Below are 25,116 nucleotides of genomic sequence, written 5' to 3'. Positions count from 1 at the left end.
AATTGGAGGTGTTAAGGATCATTGTTTTATTTATTTTTAAAATACAAGACCCTCTTCATAAGAAATGTATGTTTCTATGATCTCTTCAATATTAAGAAAATGTAGCCCTATTGCTTTGGGTGAGAACTTAGGAGGGAGAGCAAGCTGGTAGGGCCCTTAGGTGGATGCAGCTTATCATGGACTAGAAATAGAAATTAATCCTGTCAACAGGAAAAAAAGGGTGACAGGTACAATGCCTTTTCCCTTCTCCCATCACTGCTCAATGTAAAGGGAGTTGAGCTGGTTTGTTCAGCAGTTAGTAATGGAATGCCTACTATGCTAAGAAAGAGACTAGCGACATGGAAATATGGGGGAGATGAACAAGCCAACAGGCCCATCTTGCTTCGTAAGTGATAGGAGCATAAATGATCATAAGCAATGTGATGACGGAGGGGAGGGCCACTGGCTAAGGGAGGAGCAGCCAGGACACTGCCCAGACTTAGCATTCAGGGGCAAGTTTATGGAGATGCATGGAGACACCAACAGAAGCAGAGGGGGTGCCAATACGACCCAAAAGGAAAGAGACGTTCTTTCAAGGAAAAGACTGAAGGAGATGGCCAGAGAGAGAAGAGGGAGAAGGGAAAGGGCTTAACACTCCTGCTAGTGAGGGTGGCTTGTACTGAGGGAGTGGCAGTGAAGGTTTTCGGGGCTCAACCGGGAGTCATGGTTTTTGATTATAATCCCTTCTCACTCTCACGCGGACACACATGCCTTCTGCACCCTCTTTGTGGGATTATGAATCTGTCTACCTTTTGGAAACCTGGAAGGGAGCCCAATCTTGTCCCAGTGCTCGCCAGAGCTGGGGTCCAGGGAATGCCTGGCTGATGGATCAAGGGGAGGACCTGATCTGCAAATGGAACCCCCAAAGCTGAGTGCTGTCATTCCCCTTGTAAGCCCTACCAAACAAATACTCTGTGTGAGTAACACTGGCCTGACTCCAGCAATAACACAGCTGTTGAAACAGCTTAGTCACCAGGGCGATAGAGGGAGTGTGTGCGGGAATGCTGGGGTGCAGCGATCTGACATTTAGCTGGCTGGCAGCAGCCCCGAGAGCCTACACAGATCTGTGGGAGAGCTGCAGAGAGGATCTGCTTCCTGTCCACAAGCATTCCCTTGTTTCTTTTGAAGCCCAACTGTAATCCTGGGCAGGGCAGGCTGAGGAGAGGAAGAAATGGGTCACTCCTTTTAGACACCTGGTTTCTCCCCTTTAATGATGCATGTTTATTTCCTGAACAACCTTTTTTTCTGCCTGGGGCTAAGCAGAGTGTAATCTAGATACGGTGAAGGGGGAAAAAGTGCTCATTTATCTTATCGAGAAATCTCAGCTTCTGGGTATCCAGGTGGTGTCTGAAGAAGTTACAAGGGCAAGTCCTGGCCCTTCTGCCTGACTTGCTTGGATTCCTTCAGCAGCTTCATCTGCCAAAACTCTTGTGTAAAGGACTCTGGGCAGATCTGGGCAAAATACTCAACCAGTTTCATCAGGATTTGGGAGGACTGATAAACTGCCACAGAATCCACAGAATGACCCCCGTTCCTCTTCCAGGTCTTTGAAGAAGTGACCTTTGTGTTTTCCCTTCATCCTGGACTCCTCCTGCACTGTTTGTTTTGGAAGCTGTTAAGTTCAATTAGCCATCCCTTTCGCTTGCTGGTTACTGTATGAGAATGCAGCTGTCAGTCTGTGAACTCTGCCGTCATCTATTTTTAGATTCTGTGTGAATGAAGCTCTCTTCTCTAATTGCATTCGGAGAGGGAGGGAGGGAGGAAGGGAGGAAGGAGGGGGTGGGGAGAGACAGAGACAGGTAGATTTTCGTAACCATCAGATTAGCTATTCTAAATGCGCTGTGCACTGATGGTATCCTGGGGAGAAAGCAAAGCAACCACTGTGTGTTTTCCTCCCTTGGCTGTCAAGATTGTTTTCTCTCCACATTTATGTTGATTATGGTCAAATAGGAAAGAGCTGCTGCCACATTTGTTTCCCCGATGTTTTAACACTTGCTGGCCTGGATAGTTCTGAATGTTCCAGCATTGTTAGGAAAAGACTGGTTAATTGTTGAGTTCTAATTCCTTGGAAATCAGACAAGGTGATATTTTCCATGAGATTAAATAATCTTAAACATGCTGAGAACTGTAAGTGCGACGGGCTCAGTTTCATCCAGATCTCTGTACCCAACCCCAAATCCCAGTCTGCCTCTCACAGAGCTTCCAGATCTCCTTGCTCAAACATTCTTCTAAATAAAATGCTGCAACATTCGGAGCGAGCGTCTTCCCTTTGTCATTACACCTTCCTGCTCTCCGGCCTTGCCTATTCTCTCCACCCCTTCTCCCTGACGACACGATGCTATTTTGAGCTTCCATGACTTTTTGTCCATGTGGCTTCCTCTGCCTGTAATTCCTTCTCCTTCTTTGTGACCTAGTGAACTCTTACTCACTGGGATCACAGTGGACCATCACCTTGTCTGGGTGAGGTGAGCTGCAAGGTCATCTAGTCCATGCGGCATTCCTTGTCTCCGTACCTAGCCCTCTGGGCAACTTTGTGCTGACTGTGCACTTTATATGTATTTCTAATAAAGTGTATTTCTATGCACTACCCACATGGAATTATACTTATTTATGTATATGCCCACTTTCCCCACTTTGCTGTGAACAATAAAACCATGGATGATACAGCTGTGAACAAGGCTGAGGCAGTCCCTGGCTTTCGGCACCCTCTCCATCCCAGTGGGAGGTGGACAGGGAGAGAGATCCAGGTCAGTAGCAGGTAGTTGCCCTCCAGTAGGATAAGTGTCACAGTGCTGGACGCACAGCATGCTGTGGGAGCAAGAGCAGGGGCACTTCGTCGAGTTTTCGGGGGTGAGGGAAGGTGGGAGTGAATCTGCGGAATTCTGGAATGAAAAGGCATTAGTTTAGCACAGGTGGGGATGCCAAGCACTGTCTGCAGCCCAGAAGAAAAGAAGCCCTTTGGTAATTCACCCTCACAACATGGGTACCTTTAAAAACCTTGGAGTGTTAGCAGGGACCCTGAGTGCACCAAGGGTAGGTAACCTTGAATAGCAACATTAAAATAGCAGTCAGCATTTACTGGGCGCTTACTGTATGCCAGGGCTGTGCTGAGTGATTCGCATGTTATCTCATTTGATTCTCAGAACCATAGGAGATGGGCATTACTGTTATCCCCATTCTATAGGCAGAGAAGTTCAGTGACTTGCCCACTGTTGCACAAGCACCAAGTGGCCCAGGCTGTCTCTCTCCAGAGCCTGAGCTCTTCCCCATCTCCCATGGCTGGAGGCAATGGTGGGCCACATTTAAGGGGACCAGCCTTGGTGACTGGACTAGGAAGGGGTTCGTGAGATCTGAACCTGGGAGCCAGGTTAGCACTGGGAGCCAAGTCTTAGTCTTTTATCACACTGAATGAGTTTCAGCATTCGACTGAGGACAATATAAAGGCTTCTAGGCCCGAGATGATGGTGGCCTTAAACAAGAGGTAGTGCGGGGTTGGGGAGGTTCATCTTCAAGATGTTATGAGCAAAGAAAATTGACAAAACGGGAGTTGGCTTTCTGAACCATGGACATACAGTAGAGACACCTAATGGGAAGTGAGCATGGAAATTTGAAATTCAGGAGGAAAGCTTGAACCTGAGAAGGTGGCTGGCATCCCAGGAACAGATGAGACACCCTCAAAGCAAGTATGCTGAGTTAAAAGGGGAGAGAGCTATTCTCCAACCTGTTGAGCACCTACAGATGTAGTTTTTCTATATTCTGTGGTACTTCAGATTCATTTGCTTATGGAACAATTGATGTCCCAGCTCCTTGTCCAAATGAATAGCCTTTAGCAGTCCAGTAGGGTACAATAGGATAAGTGAATGTTTTCTAACTGAGATACCACTTTGCAAAGGGCCGGATGTGAGGCATGTTCCCCCCATCCTAATCATGTTTCATAGGCTGGTATTTTATTACACACAGCTGACTTTGCCTAAGAGGTATTGCTTCAGAACATAGCAAGGGACCATTTTGATGATGCTTAGAAAAAGGTCTTCTTACATGGGGAAAATATTTCTCCACAATGCAAATGCTTGATGTGATGGGGACAAACGAGAGAGGTAATGTGAGCTAAACTGTTAGGCTGGTTTGCGAAATAATTGTACTCAATTCATTTTCATAACTGCTCACACTGTAGGGCATCTTAAGAAAACAACCAGGGCCAAATTTATAATTAGCTGAGTCCATTTTTGCCAGACCTAACCATGGATAGAGGACAGGGTTTGTTTTGTTATTTCCTTAATTAAAAGCATCAAGAAAATACAAGCCAGGTCAGAGAGTTTTTGATTGAGGAAGGAACCGTGGCATAAATAACTCCAGATTATATGTCTGCTGGAGGCTGTGAGGAGGCTGGTCTGGGTGTCCTCCTTCAGAGGTTACCCAAACAAACCCTGGGGACTGACAGGCTCCCCTATGGAATGTAGGAATGCATATGAGCATTTCAAAACCTCTTCAGTTTTTTTACCCTAGGGCAAGGGCCCAGGAAAATCAAGGTTTCTCAGGGAACCTTTGACAACCATAAAATAATTCTTTTTTTTCCTCTTATCCTTCCCCTTTTCCCCATTATTTCCAGTTAATTGGTCAACAATATAACTTAACTATCACGGGACTGGATGGAAAGGGAACTAGTATTTTTAAGTGCCTATGTGCCAAGTGGTCCTGTCAACAGCCTTGGGAAGTTGGTCTCACTATTTCTATCTTGCAGAGGTGGAATCTGAGACTTATTCAAGGTCACTTAGCTAGAAAGACATAAAGATAAGATTCAAAAACAGATCTCTATGGCCCCAAACTCTTTGTACTGTTCTAGCTGACAAATGCCCATTTCAAAAAGTGTGAGACTGGCTTATTTCACTTAGCGTAATACCCTCTAGATCCATCCTTGCTGTCATAAATGTTAAGATTTCATTCAGGCTGAGTAACACCTGAAACTAATACTGTACAAAATAATATTGAATGTAAACTGTAATTGCAGCTCAGCCAGCGTGGCTCAGAGGTTGAGTGTCGACCTATGATCCAGGAAATCGTGGTTCGATTCCAGATCTGGGCACATGCCTGGGTTGCGGGCTCGATCCCCAGTGGGGGGGCGTGCACGAGGCAACCTTATCAATGACTCTCTCATTGATGTTTCTATCTCTTTCTTTCTCTCCCTTCCTCTCTCTGAAATCAATAAGATATAAATATTTTTTAAATAAAAAAATTTTAAAAACAAATGTAATTGAAAACAATTTTTTTTAAAGTGTAAGTTACAAGCATATTGATGACTTCCTCAATGAAGCCTCATCTTTCATCATTTCATTCTATCCACTCCCTGCCCCCAGGGGCCATGCTTACATTCAGCAGCTGCCCTAATTTCATGGGGGTGCTCAGACTTTTTCCTAGCTATTTGTCTCCCTATCATTTATTGGCTCATTCAAAGGACTTGCTCTCCTCTAACTTTCCACTTGTCTTCCGAAAACTGATGGGCAAAGGCTTTTCTCATGCAGGGCAGAGCAGTTGTACAGAGATAAATGCTTCCTAAGGATATGATTGGTGCTTCCTAATATGGAAGGGCACAGGTCTTGCCACCTGGAATGATACTCTGCCATCTGGGTCTGTTCCTACAGAACTCTGGAGTGCAGGTTTCCTCATGTTGGAGCACCGCCCCCATAACAGGATGGAAATAGTAAGTGTGAAGAACCACAGTGCCTTTCCACACCTCCCTTCCCAGTATTCAGAATGAATTTTCCACCCAACCAAAATGTGTCTCCAAAGCCATTTAAGAAAAGTGAAGCTTAGACAGCCCACAGTATAGCAAAGCCACTGGTCTGGTATTTTGTGGAAAACCGTGCATTTCAAATCTATAAATGCCCTATGCTGACACCTTACAGCTTTCCACCATGGAACTGGTATAACCAGTGTCCTTATTTTATAGGGAAGGTTCTCTAGGTGCCAGAGGTAGCCTTGGCCTTCCTGCCATTCTCTCAGGCAGTCCAAATTGGATCCTTCACTTTCATAATCTCTGGGGGTGGTGATGCAGGGGAGGGGAGTATTACCCACACAGTATCCCAGGAGTCATGAAACTGGTGTTTTATTATATGCAACATAGTCATTAAAGCTGAACTTCATTTCCGAGTCCATTGGAGGCAGGAGAGAAAATGGTTCAGGTGTCTGACTTCACAGCTTTGCTGGGTTCCTTGGCCCAGTGCTTTCCTGTTTCCGAGTTTTATGTTCCAGGTTTGGATAGGGGTGTATAGTGGAAATTTCCATGTTTCTGGAACCTGGTAATTATTTTGAGCTAAAGGTAAGTATGAGAGTTTCACGTCCCTAATAAAATGATAATAATCGCTAATTTTTTATGTTTTCTGCACTGCTCTAAGAATTTTTGATGCAGTAATTAAGTTAGTGATCACGAAATCCTAGAAGGCAAGTCTTATTCCAACAGATAAGGAACCTAAGTGTTTGTCCTGGAATGATATTGCAACATCCGGTGAAGGAGGGCTGGTGGGTCACTCGAACTGGCTATTCTCCCTGTGGTTTCTGTTTATAAGGACCCCATGAAAGACAGGAAAAGGCTGTAAGACTGTAGGCCATGAAGCACTAGAAGCTTGAGTCCAGTGTTTCTAGGGGTGTGACTTTCAAGCCTTGTCTTCTCCGCCTCACAAACAGGAATGCTAACACCTGCCTCAAACTACCTAGGAAGTAAGTAGGTGATGTGTGTGGATTAGGCAGATCATGTGATCAAGTTCATGAACAGTATCAGAAACTTCCCTCAATGGTGGAATGGAGAGGAAGGAATGGTGGTCTGGGGATAGTGTGAGAAGTGTCCCCTCCACAGAGTGACTCAGGAGGTTGCCTCAGGTTTTGTTAGCTAACCTGCACAGAGATTGCGTTTCATTTTGTTTTAGTTTAGTTTTTGTTTTTAGCGAATTAGAGCTATTATGAAACATCACTCGGTCTGGTAAGAACAACCTTTACTGCCTCGTGATGTATATGGACCAGAGCTAAAAGCAGCTGCCACCAGCAGACGGGGCTTAGTCCCCATGCAAACCTGTTCCTGACAACACCTGTAGTTCAGGGCAGAACCACGGCATGAACCCAGGTGTCCCCAGGCTCCCAGCTCCTTGCTGTTTGGATCACATCATGCTTCTCCAGTCCATTTTCTGCAATGGTGCTGTGTAGGTTTCAGCAGTTCTCCCCATCAAAGCTCAGATTAGGGAATTCCAGATACATGAGGGGCCATGTTTGCAGCTTCCCAGGAACACTGCATATTTTCTCTCCTATAGAAATCTGCAAAGGGTGTTTTGCCAGAGTTGAGTGGCCCCTTGCACACAGTGTGATTGATTCAACTGTTAAGTTTCTTTTGAATTCTGCTTGTTTCTCCCAACAAAGGTAGTGGAGGGTAGTGGGGCTCTGGGCTGATCCAGATCAAGGTTTAATTCCCACCTCTGCCATTGTATTGCTATTACTGCAGTGTATTACTGTGTATTTTTAGTATTCTAGGGCAATTTATATAATCTCTTCTTCATAGGATGGCTGTGAGGACTGTAAGTTTTTATTAAAGACATATATTCAGCCCTAGCTGGTTTGGCTTAGTGGTTGGAGCGTCAGCCTGTGGACTGAAGGCACATACCTCAGTTGCAGGCTCGATCCCCGGCCCAGGTCGGGGCACGTGCAGCAGACAACCAATCAATGTGTCTCTTTCACATCAATATTTCTCTCTCCCATTCTCTCTGAAAGGTGATGGAAAAAATATCCTCAGATGAGGAATTTAAAAAAAAAAAAAAAAGACTTATATATACATATTCTGTGACTAGTTTGAGGGGCTTCTTTCATCACAAGTTAGCCAGTTTTCTTGAAGCAATACAAAAAAGATGACTGTCTTTTAAGACAATTTTAAAATAGTTCTCTCATGTACCAACAATCATTATGACTTTTAAGTTACTTAATATCTGAGGACCTTAGTTTATTCCGTAATCAAAAGGAAATACCCATGCCCATTTAATAGAGTTGTTGGGAAAATTAAATTAGGTGATTAAATGAAAGCAAGGAAGTCACAGGGGCTTCATAGGGAGAAGTTGTACATGAAAACAGTGTTTTAAATTTTTGTTTTTCAAGCACATTTTAAAACCGTTCGGGGATTCCCAGCAGATGGGAGTAACAACGCTGGGAGCAGGCCAGGAGGCAAACCTGTCTAGCTCCTCTGAGGCCCCTGTTCTGAATCAGGCCCATCCCTAATATTTGTGGGGCCCAGGGCAAGAGCACCTATGAAGGTATGGCTGCCACATACCTACATATTTAAAAGTGATGAGTAAGGCCAACAAATTGTTACGATAAGTTCTATTATCCAGTTGTAACAAAATTGCCTTCATAATGGACTGGAAGACCAGGTTTGAATTTAGGATTCTTGGATTCATTGGAATTCTGTGCCAAAATGTGACTGACCAGGGAGTGTGGGCCCCTAGATGCCTTTTGTCCCCTCCCCTGGATCCATCCTGTATAGAGAGGGGTCTTATGTGCTTGTGTGTGGATACCCCAACCTCCAAGCACAACCTCTTTTTACAGCCTCTTACAAACAGCAGCCTTTGACCACTCCTGAGTCCAGGGGTGCACACATGCTTGTGTAATTCCCCCTCAGAGGCCAGATGTGGGGAAGGGGTCCCCTCCAACCCAGCTGTGGATGTAGACTCAGAGCTATCTAGGTAGGATATTCTGGGGTCCCAAGTTCCTAGAGCTTGGTCTAGAAGTAGGGGGGTGGGTTAGGCTCTGGGGGGGCATGTCCCCTTCTCTAGGGTTTTCTCATCCTGTGAGCAAGGGGACAACTGGAAAAGGGCCAGACAGAGCTGGACCTTTTATAAGTGTGGGGCCCACATGAAGGGCCCCTCCTGCCTGTGGCTAAAGCCATTGCTGCTCTGAACCCTAGTGCTCCAAGAAGCCCAAATTGTGAATTGATAACTTCTTTTACAGCTTTTCAGATTTGTATTCTTGAGCAATTATGATTCTGGAAGTACACTTTCAACAGATTGAAAGCCCCAATTTCTAATCCTAGTTAGAAATAAAACAGACACCTCTTGGTGCCTAGTACTGAAGCTCTGGCCAATTCTTTCTATTGAGCACTGAAGCTGCCCAGCAAAGAGCAGTTGTAGCCCCTAACCTAGCAGATAAGCAAACATAAAGCATTGCTTCTGCCCCGCTGGGCATCCCACAGTTTCTTCTACAGACTTCCCCATTTTCAGCTCTGGCTCTCTGCATTGCCTGGTGTCCTCAAGTCTAGAGTCTCCCCTCGGACTGTGGGGTGATGGGAAGATGTAGGAGAACTGGGGGTCCAGCGATCCTGTGTACACACCTTCCCAGTCACCCTGTTGTCAGCACCAGGCCTCACCTCTGTCTTCTGCCACATCTGGTGCTTTCAAGTTAAGAATGGCCTGGGGGTCTATTGGACATGTTGGCTCACTTTCCCAGAATACCCCTTCTCTGGGAGTTTAGGCTGTGCCTGTCTCTGTGGCTGTCAGGAAACCCTACTATATCTGTTTTTCATCTGTAAGAAATTTGTTGAAATCTCTGGCCCACTCATTTATCTACAGTTTTTTCCTTTGGGAATTAATAGCCTTTGCTTTCCTTTTCTGTTGTGTGTATGTGTGTGATTTCAGGAGGAAGAGGAAGACACAGGTAGCCAATTCACCATGTTTGAGGTTTAAATACTGATAGAGACTCCAGTGTTCTGGGAGGATTTCATCTACAACAGAATGACCTCAGATCTCTTCTTCTGTGCATCATTTCTTTCTCTTCCTGGACTTTTTCAGAGAAGCTGGGATTTACAACACTGTCAAATTGACCTGAAGCCACACTGGGCCGGTGGTAGAAAAGCCCTAAATTTCCAGACGGCAGCTATTCTTATCAGTTCCCCTGTGACCTCTGTGTAATCAGATTCCAGAGCATAGAATTGAGGAGAGTCTCATAGCCCCAGTGGGCGCTGGCTCTCCAATCGTTTGGAAATGTCTCCTGTGCTTTTTGTATTCCCCTTACAACCCCTTTGTTCTTGAACTTGTTTAACGTAGTACAAAACAGATGCAATTTTTATTAATCTAAACTCCTTAACAAGTTCTGTGGTGAGTTAAACCTATTTATGGTCCTTACTGATATGGGAGAACCTGTGAACATTCATTTGTACAGTTATGTGCTCTTTAATGTATTCCTACCTGTGTATGTCATTAATTTTGCCGGGGTGGCAGGGAGGACCCTTCATCTTTTACATTAACATTGTACACAATATGAAGAAGGGGTTTTACATTTTAGAGAAGTAGCAGATCATATATTTGAGACCTATTGGGGGTAATGTTAGCAAGGGTGCTTTCAGACGAGTATGTCCAGAAGGAAGCACTAAAAGTACTTGAATAATGTCTCTGAGGGGGGTGGAAAAATCATGTTTCTGAGGGAAGAGGGAGGAGAGAAAACACAGGCAGGTGAGTTATGGCTTTCAGGACCTAACGCACTTCTGTGAAAGAAGGACCTCACCTTCCATGTGACTCCTGCGGGCAGACCTAGGATCAGTAGCGCAAGTTATAGGAGGACAAATGCTGAACTTGTCAGAGCAGGACCATCTGAGCTGCCTCAGAGAGAGCGAGGCCCCCATCTCTGCATGGCAGTTACAGAAGGGGACCCAACGCCCTGCTGGACATTCGCCCTATGATTAAGTCTTCAGGTTTGGAATTTCAGATTTGGGATTTGATAGGCACTAATATATTTCTTTTGTCTTGTTGGTTTTGGCGGCAGAGCCTATAAGAATTTTTGAACTGTGTCCAAAGCCATTTCTGAATTGTGAGTACTTTCTCTTGCAGAAGAAAATGCAGAAGTTTCTATGGATGTTTCCCTGGCTTACCGTGATGATATGTTTGCCGAATGGACTGAAATGGCCCATGAGAGAGTGCCCCGGAAACTCAAATGTACCTTCACATCCCCCAAGGTAGGATTCCTTGGTGTCTAAGTTGATGGAGTTTTTATTTGGTTTCTAGCTACGTGGAAAGATTTGCTTTACAATTAACAGAGATGTTCCTTATTTCTTAGCATGCATGACCCATAGTATCCTTTGTCTTAGTAGAGGGCCATGTAGATATTTCATGTCCCTGCAAAGGAGGGAAGCATAGAAGGAATGTCTGTCTGAAGTTATTTAGTTTCTGTGAAATACTTCCATAAAAATAAATTCTTCATTCTTTGGTTAATAGCTGAATGTGTCTGAAGAATGTTGCTAAGTTACTTTAAGGTGTAAGAATCTGTTGATAGTGGATCAATGCTATGTCTATGTTTCTGTTTCTTAGGCAGCTCTTTGCTGCCAAAGTTAATGTGCAGGTATGAAGACTAAAAATCCCAGTGACCACAGACAAGAAGAGGACCTCAGTCTTCTAAACTATCTTTAAGACTCCCTACTCTGGTTCTTCCAGGAGGACTCATTTAACTACCCATGGGAGAGAGATTACTATCCTGCATTGAAAATAGGGAGAGCCTGGCCGGGCGTGACTCAGCGGTTGAGCATCGACCTAGGATCCAGGAGATAAAGATATATTTTTAAAAAAAGAGAAAGAAAATAGGGAGACATTTTCTTTGGGGCAAAGGCCCAAAGATGGACTCAGTGACCTGAGGATAGTGGGATTTGATGGTTAAAGGACCAAATAAGAATTAACTGGAGGCCCCTTACAAAAGCCAAGTGCTGCCCTCATACACATCTCCCCTGGCATTCTGACCCCTCACCCTCAGCCCTACTTACCACCTGCTCTTGAAAGTCTCTGTGAAGGTGAAATGGAGCCATAGTTACTGTTACTCATGGTTATTCACATTGCTCAAGGGGTGTTGACGTGGTGCACCATCAACAGTAGGTGATCTCTGATGGCCCTTCAGGTACAGAAAGACTCTCACTTTCTTTGTGTGAAGTGTGTGAAAGTGTAGACTACAGAAGCATGTTCTTTTTTTTTTTATATATGTCTTTATTGATTTCAGAGAGTGGAAGGGAGAGGGAGAGAGATAGAAACATCAATGATGAGAGAATCGTCATTGATCGGCTGCCTCCTGCACACCCCCTGCTGGGGATCAAGCCTGAAACCCGGGCATGGGCCCTGACCGGGAATCGAACCGGATCCTGGGTCGATGCTCAACCGCTGAGCCACCTGGCCAGGCAGGAGCACATTGAGTTTTCCCGGCCAGGCAGGAGCACATTCTTGAGTATGTCATTTGTCATGTGACATCTCCAGATCAGTTCCTCCTGAAGGATTTGGACAGCTTCTTAGTACCCACTCCATTGTTTGATTGAGTTCCTCTCCTCTCCTCTCCTAGCGTTGGCCTTTCCTATCTTTGCTTTTGCCTATAACTATGAAGTTGGGGCTCCGCGTGGAATGGTAAGAACCGCAGGTTGAAGCCTCTGAGTACCATGCCCCCGCCCTGCCCATCCTACCCTCAAGAGGACTAAGATGGGGCAGGTTCACAGTATTAACATAAGTTAAAAGCATGGATTTGGAGCAAAACATACTTGTCTTCAGTTCCAGGCTGTATCACTTACTGTCCCCATGACCTTAGGCAAACTTACTGCTAGGGGAGGAAAGGTCACCCTGGGCATGAGGTCCTGCCCTATAATTATCCCTTGCTAGGCACCTGGGGCTTTCCACCCTGGTGACCTTCTGTACCCGGCCCATCATCCTTGCTCTGCTCACGTCTGTCTAACTGCCTACAGCATCTGTATCACTTACTGTCTGCGTGACTTTACTCAAACATAATCTGTCTGAGCTTCAGTTTTTCTTCTGCAAGATGAAATAATAATGCCTGCTGTGGGAGTCTTTATAAGGACTAGATGAGATAGTGAACATAAGCAGGATGCCCTTTCATTTAACATCTAGTCTGGGACATGTTTGAGAATGAAAGGGGATGTTAATCAGATGGGCCACTAGGACTTTCATGAGCATAAGCACCTATTGGGGTACCTGACATTTATTAAGTCTCTTCTCCCAGGTTTCCTAGACCAGAGCTACAGAAAGTATGGTCTGAGAATCAACAGCTACAGCATCACCTGAGAGCTTGTAGGGAATGCAGATTCCCGAAAACCTACTACATCAAAAATCTCAGAGTGTAGGGGCAAGGAATCTGTGTTTTAAGAGGATTTCTTTTTTTTTTTCTCAACTTTTTTTAAATATACCTTTATTGACTTCAGAGAGAGGAAGGGAGAGAGAGAGAAACATCAATGATGACAGTCATTGATTGGCTGCCTCCTGCATGCCCCCTGCTGGGGATTGAGCCCACAGCCGGGGCATGTGCCCTGACCAGGAATCACACCCTGATCTCCTGGATCATAGGTCGATGCTTAACCATTGAGCCATACCACCAGGCTTAAGAGGATTTCAGTTTCTTTTCTTAAGCTTGAGAAAGTTTGAGAGCCACTGCCCTGGACCCTTTGCTAAGTGCCAAATATAACCCCACCCCCCCCAACAAAAAGCCATCTGGAATTGTTTGGGTAGGCCGTTGGGGGCAATCAGTGGGTAAAAATGAATGGTAGAGAGAAACTGGAGGTAGCAGGAGAGAGAAATATCTAACATTTTCAGATCTTTGTGTGCAATGAAGAAAACTAATTAAAAACTTTCTAGCTGTCACAGCAAGTTGCCTGCATCGTTCAGAGGTGAGACTGGTTGGATATCTAAGCTAAAGGATATAAAGCTTCGGGATATGGAATTTCATCCTCAGAAAAGGGAAAAGTCATTTCTCACCTTACTTATACACTTGGAGGGCACTGAGAAGCAGAGTGAGGGGGAAGTCATTAAGAAGCCTGCAACTGCTCCTCAATGTTGGTTGCTTAATTATCTTTAGGATGTGTTGATCCCTTTCAAGAAAGATATTAAACCTTGAAAAGTGTGAAGGAAATGAATCATCAAATCTATGCTTTTTGATTGCAGTAAAATTTAGTCTTGAGTCTGAAGATTAAATGAGAAATTGCTTTAAAGCTTTTTAGTCCCTGGTGGATTGTGAAGTTTAAAAAAAAAAAAAGTCAAGTTGCCACCTGCTGTAATTTGTCCTAATTAATCAGTCTCATGCAGGAGTTGGGGGAGGGCTGAGGGGGATGGGAGAAAGCAGAGAGAGGGAGGAGTGTCTTTCTGTCTAAATGCCCTAAATACTGGCAGAGGCAAACTTCTGTGCATGAGGAAAAGTCCCCAGTAGGATACGTGAGTTTGTCTTGGAGGCAGATAGGCCAGACCAGGATCCCAGAATCCAGTGTGTATAATTTCTTAAACTTAGATAGATTTGTCTCATGGATTGGTAGCATTATCCTCTCTTATTTTACCTTCTTGTTTTACTTGTGAGGAAAGTGAGGCCAAATGAGGTAGATGACCATCACAAGGTTCCCAGCAAGGAGCAAGGTCACGGCTGGAAAGTAAGTCTCCAGGCTTGGAGTTCATTGCCTTCCATTATCACAGCACAATGCCTGCCTTCAGGCATGTCTGAGGCCTAAGGCAGTGTCATTCCTTTCCTCCTGCTGTACTCAAGTAACCTCTTTCCCATCAGAGCTGGACTTGGAAGACCCATGCCCTCAACCCAATACTGTTACTTTGGGCATCATGGGCACATTGTATAATCAAGTCAGTGGCATTAGACTAAATAAAGTTTTGTCCCTTCCCCCTCAAACTCTCAATTTCTAGAAATAAAACAAGACTCAGATTGGAAACACATCAGAAAACCCTCTTCTTGCTGTTACCACAGAGGGTCATCAGCATCCTCAATGCAGCTTCATCTGAGGCTGAATTAGAGCCTATATGGTATTTTCAGTTGTTCCTGCAGAGGCCTAATACTAACCCTGATTTGTAAGTATAAGAAAGAGAAAGGAGCAGGGAGGAGAGACAAACAACCTATACAGGAAGAATCATCCAGCCTGCAGATGAAGTTTGGGTAAGAAGCAGGATTCTTTCTACAGAAGAATTTTTTTTAATTCCATAAGCCAGGTCTAATCAACTGGTAGTGCTGTAAGCAGCAGGAAAGGCACCAGGTGTCAGACCAGTGGGGTCAGACCAGACCTGGGTTCAGCAACCTCGGTACTTGAGTTCCAGCTAGGAGAGAATTCAGAGCCAAGACTCCCAACTACAAGAGAACATTTATTTGTAAAAATCCAGAGGTAGAAGAAATAATTTGTAGAAGAAATGAGCTTAGGAAACAAGTTATAGAGGTAAAGGAAGGGCCCTTGGAGCTTGGGAGTGAAGAAGCTAATGGTAATGAGCCTGGGGGGAGGGGGGAGGGGAGGGAGGAGGAAGAGGAGGGGTGGGAAAGGGACAGGCATGCTCCCGGAGGAAAAGCACTCTGGGTCCTCCTCCTAAGGGTTTTAAGGGTGGAGATTTTAGGGGAGGTTCCAGGGGAAGATCTCAATAGAATATTTAGCAGCTTTCAGGTGCGTCCTTTCAGGGTTGTGGTCTTCACTGATTCAGTGTCTAGGTCGGCGCCAGGGCAGGAGTCATTATTCAGTGCAGCTGGTCCTGAGGTCAGTAGTCTGATTTTGTTGCTTTTCTGGGCCTGGATCTGAAATACAACTGAGGGCTAGATCTCTAGAGAGGAAAGGTCAGGGGATCCAAACCACATGAATAACAATATGCTAGGGGAGGAAAGGTCACCCTGGGGATGAGATCCCACCCTACACTTGTCCTTTACTAGGCACCCAGGGCTTTCCACCCTGGTGACCTGTACCTGGCCCATGGTCCTTGCTTTGCCCGTGTCTGTCTAACTGCCTACCACAGTAGTGTTACCGGAAAGGGGAACTGGCCCTGAGCGGGTCTGCCTAGGGCCAGCTGGTAGTGTGTGGGTTCTTGACTACGTGCAGGAAAAATTTTACAATACGAGTCCAGGTGAATTTCAGAGTACATTTATTAAAGCTAGGGATGTGAAACAAGAAACAAGAAAGGGCTGGGGAAATGAGCCTAGGCTGGTCTACTTTGGCTCACTAAGAAGTCAGAGGAAAGCCCAGCCGGGTGTGGCTCAGCAGTTGAGCATCGACCTATGATCCAGGAGATTGTGGTTCGATTCCCGGTGAGGGCATATGCCCTGGTCTCGGGCTCAATCCCCAGTTGGGGGCCTGCGGGAGGCAGCCTGTCAGTGACTCTCTCATCATTGATGTTTCTCTCTCTGTCTCTCTCTCTCCCCCTCTCCCTCCCTCTCTCTGAAATCAATAAAGATATATTTAAAAAAAATAAAGTCAGAGAAAAGGGGGCTTTGGGGACAGGTTCAGGGGGTTTGCCTGGGATGAACGGCCACTGCCCATTGCTGCCCTGGTTGCAAGTCTCACGGGTTCCCTTAGAGTTTAGGAGATGCATGCCTGTGGGAAAAGAAGTGGGAGGAGGTGCTAGCATGCTCCTGGGAGGGAGAGCGTTTGCTGGAACCTTTGTTTTGAGGGGTTTTAAAGGTTGGTGTTTAGGGGAGGTCTTAGGGGAGGATCTCAATAGAATATTCATCAGCTTTATGCTGATGTACCACAATGAGGTTTATTCTCTTAACTTCATCTGTCCTTGAGTATGATTGGCAAATGGCACTAATTGGATTTCTGCTGTATCCCTGAGTAGGATGATTTAAGCTCTTTACCCTCTGGTTGGAGAGGACAAGTGCAAACAATTTATTCTCAAGCATTTTATTTATTCCCTGCTTTAGGGAATATAGGATTTACTAGGTGGCTGCAAACTGCTGTTTAACCGCCTGTCTCAGTTTCCCTGTTCCGCTTGTTCTTGCTTACTGGCCTGTCTTAGTAGTTCTGATAAGAGCCCCTCAAACCTTAGAGGATGAAAAACTATCCTGATTGATTAGTGACATCTGCCATGAGTAGGGAATGGAAGATTGGAAACGTATAAGCCAGATATTTGCCTGCTCTACCTCTCCTTTGTCATGTGTCTTTTGTCTTTCTATAGAGGTCTGTTTATTGCATCCTAAGCTCTGACTCTCCAATAAAGAACTCCCTAAGATCACAGAAGGGACAAGAGACTCTTCATACACTAGTTAGACTATAGACTCATTACCTTCTTTCTGATTTTTCCACTAGACGTTTTACTCTGAAGATATGCAGAACAGTATAGAAGTCCTGAGAATTTAAGCTTGGGAACAACATACTTAGGTCTTCCCTGTCACTTGATCAGCAAACATTGAAGCTGGCATAAAACATTGATGGCTGGACACTCATCTCTTTTATCAGGAAAAAGTCCCTGGCTGCTAAAGCTGATGCCTCCACATGCCCATATTTACCCCACACCCCTACCCCTTGGCAGGGACACAAAGCCAGAAGTCTTGGTGAGGGGGAGCGGAATTTAGTTTTCAAAATGACGGGTGCCTCTACTCTCCAGTCTCCCACTGCCATGCCCGGGGCTGTACCTCTTCAGTTATTTGGCAGGAAGTGTAAGAGTCTTCTTTTAGAAACTGGGATTAATTTTTATTTAGTTAAAATTCCTGCTCCTTTCATCTTGCCTCTTGGGCAGTTAAGGAGCTTTGGGGTAGAAAATTCCACATGAGCGTCTCAAACTAATCCCATTATTACCTTTCATCCCTTTCTGTCTTCCCCAAATTGCAAGGCTTCCTGGAGTTGCTTCTTTTTCTTTCAAATCAATAAAAAGCAGATATTTTCAGCAACTCTTGCTGGCCAGAACCATATAAGTAACTAGCCATTACCTAAGACTGATGAATATCAGCAAGGGCTTCCTCCTGAACATTTAAGAAATTGACTGTTCCACAGAGCCCTACAGGTTTCCACTGATAGGCTGCAAATAAAAAGCATGCAGACCTGGTAGAACAGATGAATCTGATTGTGAGGCTCAAATGAGGGTGAAAACCCTGAGAAAAGCGGAAAGAGAGAGAAGAGATTTCTGCTTTTTGCCTAACATTTTAGGTTCTACCTCAAACGTGGCTAGTGGGTTTTGGTTTTTAGATTATTTTTTTAAGGGGGAGGGCAGCCCGTGGATATTATGCCTCCAGTGTGCCCTATTATCTGTACCTCTTTAAGGTATACCTTTAAGCATTATCTTTTTAGAATGCGTGATAGGAGGCAAAGATAAGACAGTTCAGACAGTCTATTGGAAATAGTGACCTCCCTCAAAACCTCTGTTCTTCTTCCAGACCCCAGAGCATGAGGGCCGTTACTATGAGTGTGATGTCCTTCCTTTCATGGAAATTGGGTCTGTGGCTCATAAGTACTACCTTCTAAACATCCGGCTGCCTGTGAATGAGAAGAAGAAAATCAACATTGGGATTGGGGAGATAAAGGATATTCGGTTGGTGGTAAGTGAATAGAATTGACCCAGGGAGCCTGTGGTACTAGAACACTGATTATGGAGCACGTGTGTTAGAAGGTAACTCACATCTCACTCTCGGCATCTCCATGCCTCAGTCTTCTCATCTGAGAAATAGGAATAATAACACATACCCATGATGGCTGGGATCATAAATTTGTGTGAGAGATTATAGAAATGGAAAATAATGTAATAATTGCTCCCATCAAAGATGTTATAATGATCACAATTGCATAATGAATAACACCAAGATAAAAGCAAATTTTTTTTTACATGTTTCAACTTGCAAGCACAAATGTTAATGGGAGCAGTGGTGTTTTAGGTTCTTTCCAGTTCTTTTGTTTAATGGGGAAAATTAGAACATGGAGTAAGGAGATAACTTTTTTTAATCTAAAAATAGTTACACAAGAAATACACATTTATTGTAGAAAATTAAAAAGCACAAGTAGCTCGGCCAGGCATGGCTCAGTGGTTGAGCATCAACCTATGATCCAGGAGATCAAGGTTCGATTTCCGGTCAGAGCACATGCCTGGGTTGTGCGGGCTGGATCTCCAGCAGGGGACGTGCAGGAGGCAGCCCATCAATGACTCTCCCATCATTGATGTTTCTATCTCTCTTCCTCTCCCTTCCTCTCTCTGAAATCAATGAAGATATATTTAAAAAAAAAAAAAAAAAAAAAAGCACAAGTAAAAACATAGAATATAAAAATTAACTGTAATGTCCAACCATATAAAAATAATCACTTTTGAGGTTTGGATTTCAGATTTTTTTTCTATACATATATTCATATATAATCCTTCATGTGCAAAAAAATGGGATCATGCTCAATTCACACTTTTGTTCCTTGCTTTTTAAATTTAATGGTATTTTGTGAATATGTTAATGTTATATTGTGAATATTTTATATGTACAGTGAATGAATATTATATATAAATATATAATAATATATAAATACAGACATGCACATGCACACTTTGTGATACTGCTTAGCATTTATTTCACTATATAGATTTACCTTAATACATTTTACCAATCTCAACTTTGGGCATCTAAGTAAGATATGTCCAATTTTTCAACGAAAGCCTTACAGAAAAAATCCTTGATTGTATTCTTAATCATTCCCTTAGTATAGAGAGGGTCCATTTTTATGTCTTTTGATTTATATTTCTAGAATGCTTGAGAAGGGGCTGGGGGGGGGGGTATGAGGTCAGTATATGCTCTGAATGGAAAGCTTTTGATCTGGACAGTTCAGCAGACAAGGTGTCCCGTTACCTATCTCCAAAATGCATATGCTCATAGAAAATAACTCTAAGATATATTCACCTTCAAAATTATGTTGGCCTCTCTCTAGGCAATCCACCAAAATGGAGGCTTCACCAAGGTGTGGTTTGCCATGAAGACCTTCCTTACACCCAGCATCTTCATCATTATGGTGTGGTACTGGAGGAGAATTACCATGATGTCCCGGCCCCCGGTGCTTCTCGAAAAGTAAGAGCTGGTTTTGGAGCACTCTTTTTTTTTCTTTTTTTTCTTTAAGATTTTTATTTCTTTCTTTTTAGAGAGAGAGGAAGGGAGAGGGAGAGAGAGAAACGTCAGTGTGAGAGCAAACACCCATCAGCTGCCTCCTGCACACCCCTGCCAGGGACCCAGCCCGCAGCCAGGGCGTGGTTCTGCCCGGGGACCGAACCGGCAGCCTTTCCCGGCGTGGGCTGATGGCCAGCAGCCGAGCCGCACCGGCCGGGCCAGAGCGCTCGTGAGGACACAGCATCGCGTGCCCTGCCTGCCGTGCTCCTGGTTTTGTGGGGTCTAGTTCAAGTGGTGAGTGTGCTACTTGGGCTGGTGATTTGACCAGGAGTCATTTTGGACTTTTTCTTTTCCTCCAGCTTTCACATACAGACTTTTATTAAACCCAATAGGTCCTATCTTTTTGGCTCTTTATTCTGGCCGTGTTCCTCATCCTCATGGTCTGAGGCAGATACTTCTGTCTGTGACAGTGGGTCAGCTGCCTGTCTAACTAAGCCCAGCCCAGAAGGATGCCGCTCCTGTAGACATACCCCCTTTCTCTCCCTTATTACTGACTTCCCTTTTTGCTGAATTATTCCCAGTAGCGTACCAATACTCTCTACCATCTCCCATTCTTAAACAAAACTTTTCCTTTTCCCATTTCCCCCTGAAGCCATCACACCATTTTTTTTTTACAGCAAAACTCCTCAAAAAACGTGTCTGTATCTTCTCCTATTTTTCCTTAAGCCCATTTCAACACCCCCCTTACACTCCCCCCATGAAACCACCCCTGACAGAATCACCAGTGACCTTCGAACTCCAGATCCAGTGGTCATTTCTCAGTCCTTGCTTTTCTTGACTCATCATCAGCATTTGCCATGATTGATCACTCCCCCTTTTCAGAGCCTCCCCCACCCTTCTTGTGATTGTTCCCCTCCGTTGCTGACCATCACTCAGCCTCCATGGCTGTTTCCAACCAACTTTCCAACGTCTTAAACTTAAACTTTTCTCTTTATTGTGCTTATTCCTTGGGTGATCTCATCTAATCTCATGGTTTAAAAAATCTTCTAAATGATGACTCTTCATTTGTAACCATCAACTTCAGCCTCTCCCAACTCTAGATTCAAATATTCCAACTGTTATTCAATATCTTCACTTGCACAAAAATGTAATATGTGCAAAAAGCAATTGATATCCTCCCATTTCAAACTTGCTCCTCTCCCACCTGTTCCCATCTTGGGAAATGGTAATTCCTCCTGTCCCTTTGCTCAGGCTACACATGTAGGAGCCATCCTTTACTTCTGTTTTTTCACTCTTCTCATCCAATCCACCAGGATATCTCACCATTTTCATTGCTACCATCTTAATCTAACCCACTGTCATTTCTCACCTGGTTTATTGGAAATAGCCTCTCAACTGCTCTCCTTTCTTCTACCATTTTCCTCCCTATAGTCTATTCACACTGCAGCCAGATTGTTCCCTTTTAAGTGTAAATCAGATCATGTCATTTCCCTGCTCAAAGCTCTCTATTGGCTTTGCATCTCCTTTGCCCTAGTTTATAAAGCCCTAGATGCTCTGGACTCTTGCTACCTCTGATTTTATCTCCTATCTTCTTCACCACCTACCATCCCCTTGATGGTGCTCAAACATGCTTAGCATGCTCTGACCCCAGGACCTTTGCACTTGCTGTTCTCTTTATCTGAAATGCTCTTAACCCAGATATATCTGTGGCTCAATTCCTCATTTCTGTCAGGCCCTGCTCTCATGTCTCTTATCTTAGAGGCTTTTCCCTATCCACTATATATAAAATAGCACCACTCTCCATTTTCATACCTTGCCTTATTTTTCTTTATAATACTCATTCTCTATTTATTTATTATCTTTCTTCCCATACCTCTCCTCTCACCCCATCTGAATGCAGGTATCACTAGAGCAGGATCTTTGTCTGTATTGTTTGCTAGTACATCCCTAGTGTCTACAATAGTGACTGGTACATAGCAGGAACTCAATAAATATGAATTTGTTGAATGAATTGAATGAATCATGTCTCTCCATTTTTCAACCTTTTTTATCTTCAGTTCTTTCAGGGTTAATTGCAAATCTCTAATGAGGTATGCAAGTTTCCTCGTGAGCTCAGCTCTGTTCACTTCTCTGGCATCATGTCCTGACATTCTCTGCTATGTGCTACATGCAGATTCCCAAATGCTTCAGGCTGTTCCAAGCTTCTGTGCCTCCATCCAGACATTTCCCTCTGCTTAGAATGCCCTTCCACCTACTTAACCTTGACTCACAACTCAGCTCAGTATCTGTCAAAGTTAGATGCGCCAGTAGCAGCCTGTGCAAATTTCTATTATATTACTTATCACACTTTATCTCTTTATCTGACTGAGGCACTAAATATATTCTATGAGTGTAAGAACTAGTCCTATTTATTTAGGTATTTATAGCCCTAACAAAATGCTTGGTACATAATGTGTTTAATAAACATACGTATTTCATTATAATGAGTGAAAGTAGGAATAAATCAGTAACTAAATGAATATTTTGATAGAGAAATAGCAATTAATAGTGTGATGGGGAAAAGCAAAATAAGCGCTAAACAAGCCACTAAAAGAATTTGCATCTCATATTGTTTGGGGTCATTTATTATTGAAATGAATATGCTTTTATAATTCATAGTTGCTGAGGAAAGCATAATAATAATGAATGTTCTTAATGATCATGTTAATGATGACCTGAATAGGTAAGAGAGGATAATTACATTCAATGAGGTCTGATTACGAAGGCAAGGGAGGGTGAAAACATTGTAGAAAGCTTTTAATCTGAGCTGATACCAAAATAAAGTCCCAGGGATTAAGGAGGTTAGGTTCAATTATCCAGAAAGGTTAAGATAGCCTCTTTCATTCTGCAGTGGTCCCAACAAAATAAGACATTCTGCATCTCTGTGTAGAAATTCATTATGAGAGCTAAGAAACTGCTCATATGGCTTCAGTCCCAATAAGTACCATCTGACTTCCCCAAGCTGGCTTCTAATTTTTGAAGATCTGCTTCCCAAATGAATAAAGTTGTTTTCCTGATATTTTCTCATCACCAGAGTCATCTTTGCCCTTGGGATTTCCATGACTTTTATCAATATCCCAGTGGAATGGTTTTCCATTGGGTTTGACTGGACCTGGATGCTATTGTTTGGTGATATTCGACAGGGCATCTTCTATGCAATGCTTCTCTCCTTCTGGATCATCTTCTGTGGCGAGCACATGATGGTAAGAGTCAGAGCCGCTGGGGAAGGGACAGTGGATGAGGCAGAATAAATTAGTGGTTATGTGAGTGAGCTCTGGAGTTGGGCTCTCGGTTCAAGTTTCTGCTTCACCATTGGTTAGCTGAGTCGCCTTAGGCAAGTGGCTTGATCACTCTGAATCTCAAGTTCCTCATCTATAAAATGAGATTTAGGGTTTTTGGGAGATTTAAATGTGAGTAACATACTTAGTAGAAAGTAAACACACCAAGATTAATGATTATTATTATTTCTTTTCCATTTGGCTTCTGCTTTGCTTGTCCCCAGAACCAAAGTAACCACCAGATAATGTGAGCCCACTTCTCTCCAGCTGGCAATTTGGCCAGGTGGCCTAGTAACCCCTGTTACCATGAAACACTAACCTCCCTGGTCAGTTTGCACTCACACCAAATCATATTTCAAGAGGGATCAAAGGTACTATGGACAAAAATAAGATTGGTGCTGCCAGCACGTTGTGGCTAAAAGGATATGCCAGCTGGAGCTTGGGCCCCTGTAAGCACATGGGCTTCCTAGTTGAGTGGGCTGTTTGTAAATTCCATGCTGGTTTGATCATTGCTTCTGAAGCCTGGCAGCCCTTCCAGGAGAGCGGTGAGAAGAGAAAAAGGCTTTGCCTACTGCCAGGGTAGGCATGAGGGTCCTAGCGAGCCATGACACACTGAGAATGAGCCCTCAGCAGCAGGAACAGGAGTAGAGGGGACTCAGGGACAGCAGCAGGACAGCCTGCTGGGGTGGACTGCCCGGAGTGAATTGGTTGGGACTGTACCACCTGGGTCCCAGCCTGGATTCTAAAATACGTCTTTTGCCTTTCTCCATTTTCTCACTTTACACCCCTTAATTTTCTGTCTTTTAGCATCTTTGTATATGTATCAAGAGGAACCATCCTTGTTTTAAAAACAAACAGGGAGAACATCTATTTATTTTCCTAACCATGAGACCTATTACATTTGACATATTTTAATGCCTTAGAGTCTTTATTTAGTCCTCTGGGGACCACCCCCACCTTAACAAACACAAGGGATAAGTCACATAGGAATTTAATTCTGAAGTATTTAAACTACAAGGCCTCGCTTTGTGTCCCCATAGCATCCTGTTGTTACTACTATGAGAGCCCTTAGGAACAGATTTTGGTCTCACCCATTCTTGTATGCCTAGAGCCTAGCACGATGCTCGATACACAGCAGGTTGTCAGCAAGGATTGTCTGAGTGACTGCCTTACCTATAGAATTGCTTTGCACACCCCACCATCTTTATCTCATTTCTCAACTTGGCCTTCATCAGGATCAGCATGAGCGGAATCACATAGCAGGGTATTGGAAGCAAGTCGGGCCCATTGCCGTTGGGTCTTTCTGCCTCTTCATATTTGACATGTGTGAGAGGTGAGCGGATGCCTGTGGGACTCTGGGCTGAAATGCATGTCACTGTGCCCACTGCTGGCTCTTCAGGAGGTGTATTTGGAAGGGAGAAGGGTGGTTGGGAGCCTGTGGAATAAAAGGGTTGGACATGGTCACATCCTCAGATAGGGACTGGGATTGAATCAAAGGCAGAGCTCTTTCTAGATGCAAACTATCTGGGCTGACTATTCTTCAAACTCCTTTTCTACTTAAGTCCTCTGTGACTTTTAGTCTAAATACAACCCCCACCCCTCCAGCTGAAAAGCTAAGAATATATCAAAAGGAAAGTTTCCCTTTGCCTCTGTATTAATTGTGTCTTGCTTTTCCATCTCGTTTCTCTTTGTAGAGGGGTACAGCTCACGAATCCCTTCTACAGTATCTGGACTACAGATGTTGGAACAGAGCTGGCTGTATCCTTCCTGGATGGGCTCGGGGTTTTCTTTCTTCCCATAGCCGCCTGATCCCCAAGATCATTTTCTAATGATGTTCTCCATATGTGCTCAGCCAGAGCTTTGATCCTTAGACCAATGATAACGGCGCAATTAAAGCAAATAATGAGAGGAATTAATGCTCGCTTTCAAGCCCGGGTGAGGGCGG

The 25,116-nt window shown here is 44.1% G+C and overlaps 1 protein-coding gene across 3 annotated transcripts in view; it reads left to right on the top strand.

Annotated features, from left to right (window-relative positions):
* Window positions 1-25,116, top strand: part of WLS (Wnt ligand secretion mediator) — a 133,612-nt gene that overhangs the window by 52,058 nt on the left and 56,438 nt on the right. For all 3 annotated transcript variants that reach the window (XM_081144444.1, XM_081144445.1, XM_081144446.1), the window contains exons 3-8: window positions 10,890-11,014; window positions 18,157-18,318; window positions 19,682-19,818; window positions 22,928-23,096; window positions 24,407-24,504; window positions 24,866-24,929. In XM_081144444.1, coding sequence (XP_081000570.1) covers window positions 10,890-11,014; window positions 18,157-18,318; window positions 19,682-19,818; window positions 22,928-23,096; window positions 24,407-24,504; window positions 24,866-24,929 — 755 coding nt within the window. The remainder of the gene's footprint in view (window positions 1-10,889; window positions 11,015-18,156; window positions 18,319-19,681; window positions 19,819-22,927; window positions 23,097-24,406; window positions 24,505-24,865; window positions 24,930-25,116) is intronic.

The sequence above is a fragment of the Miniopterus schreibersii genome (assembly GCF_964146895.1).
Source record: "Miniopterus schreibersii genome assembly, chromosome: 8".
Classification (NCBI taxonomy): domain Eukaryota; kingdom Metazoa; phylum Chordata; class Mammalia; order Chiroptera; family Miniopteridae; genus Miniopterus; species Miniopterus schreibersii.
The sequence above is the reverse complement of the archived record's forward strand: the minus strand, read 5'-3'. Positions and strand labels throughout refer to the sequence as shown.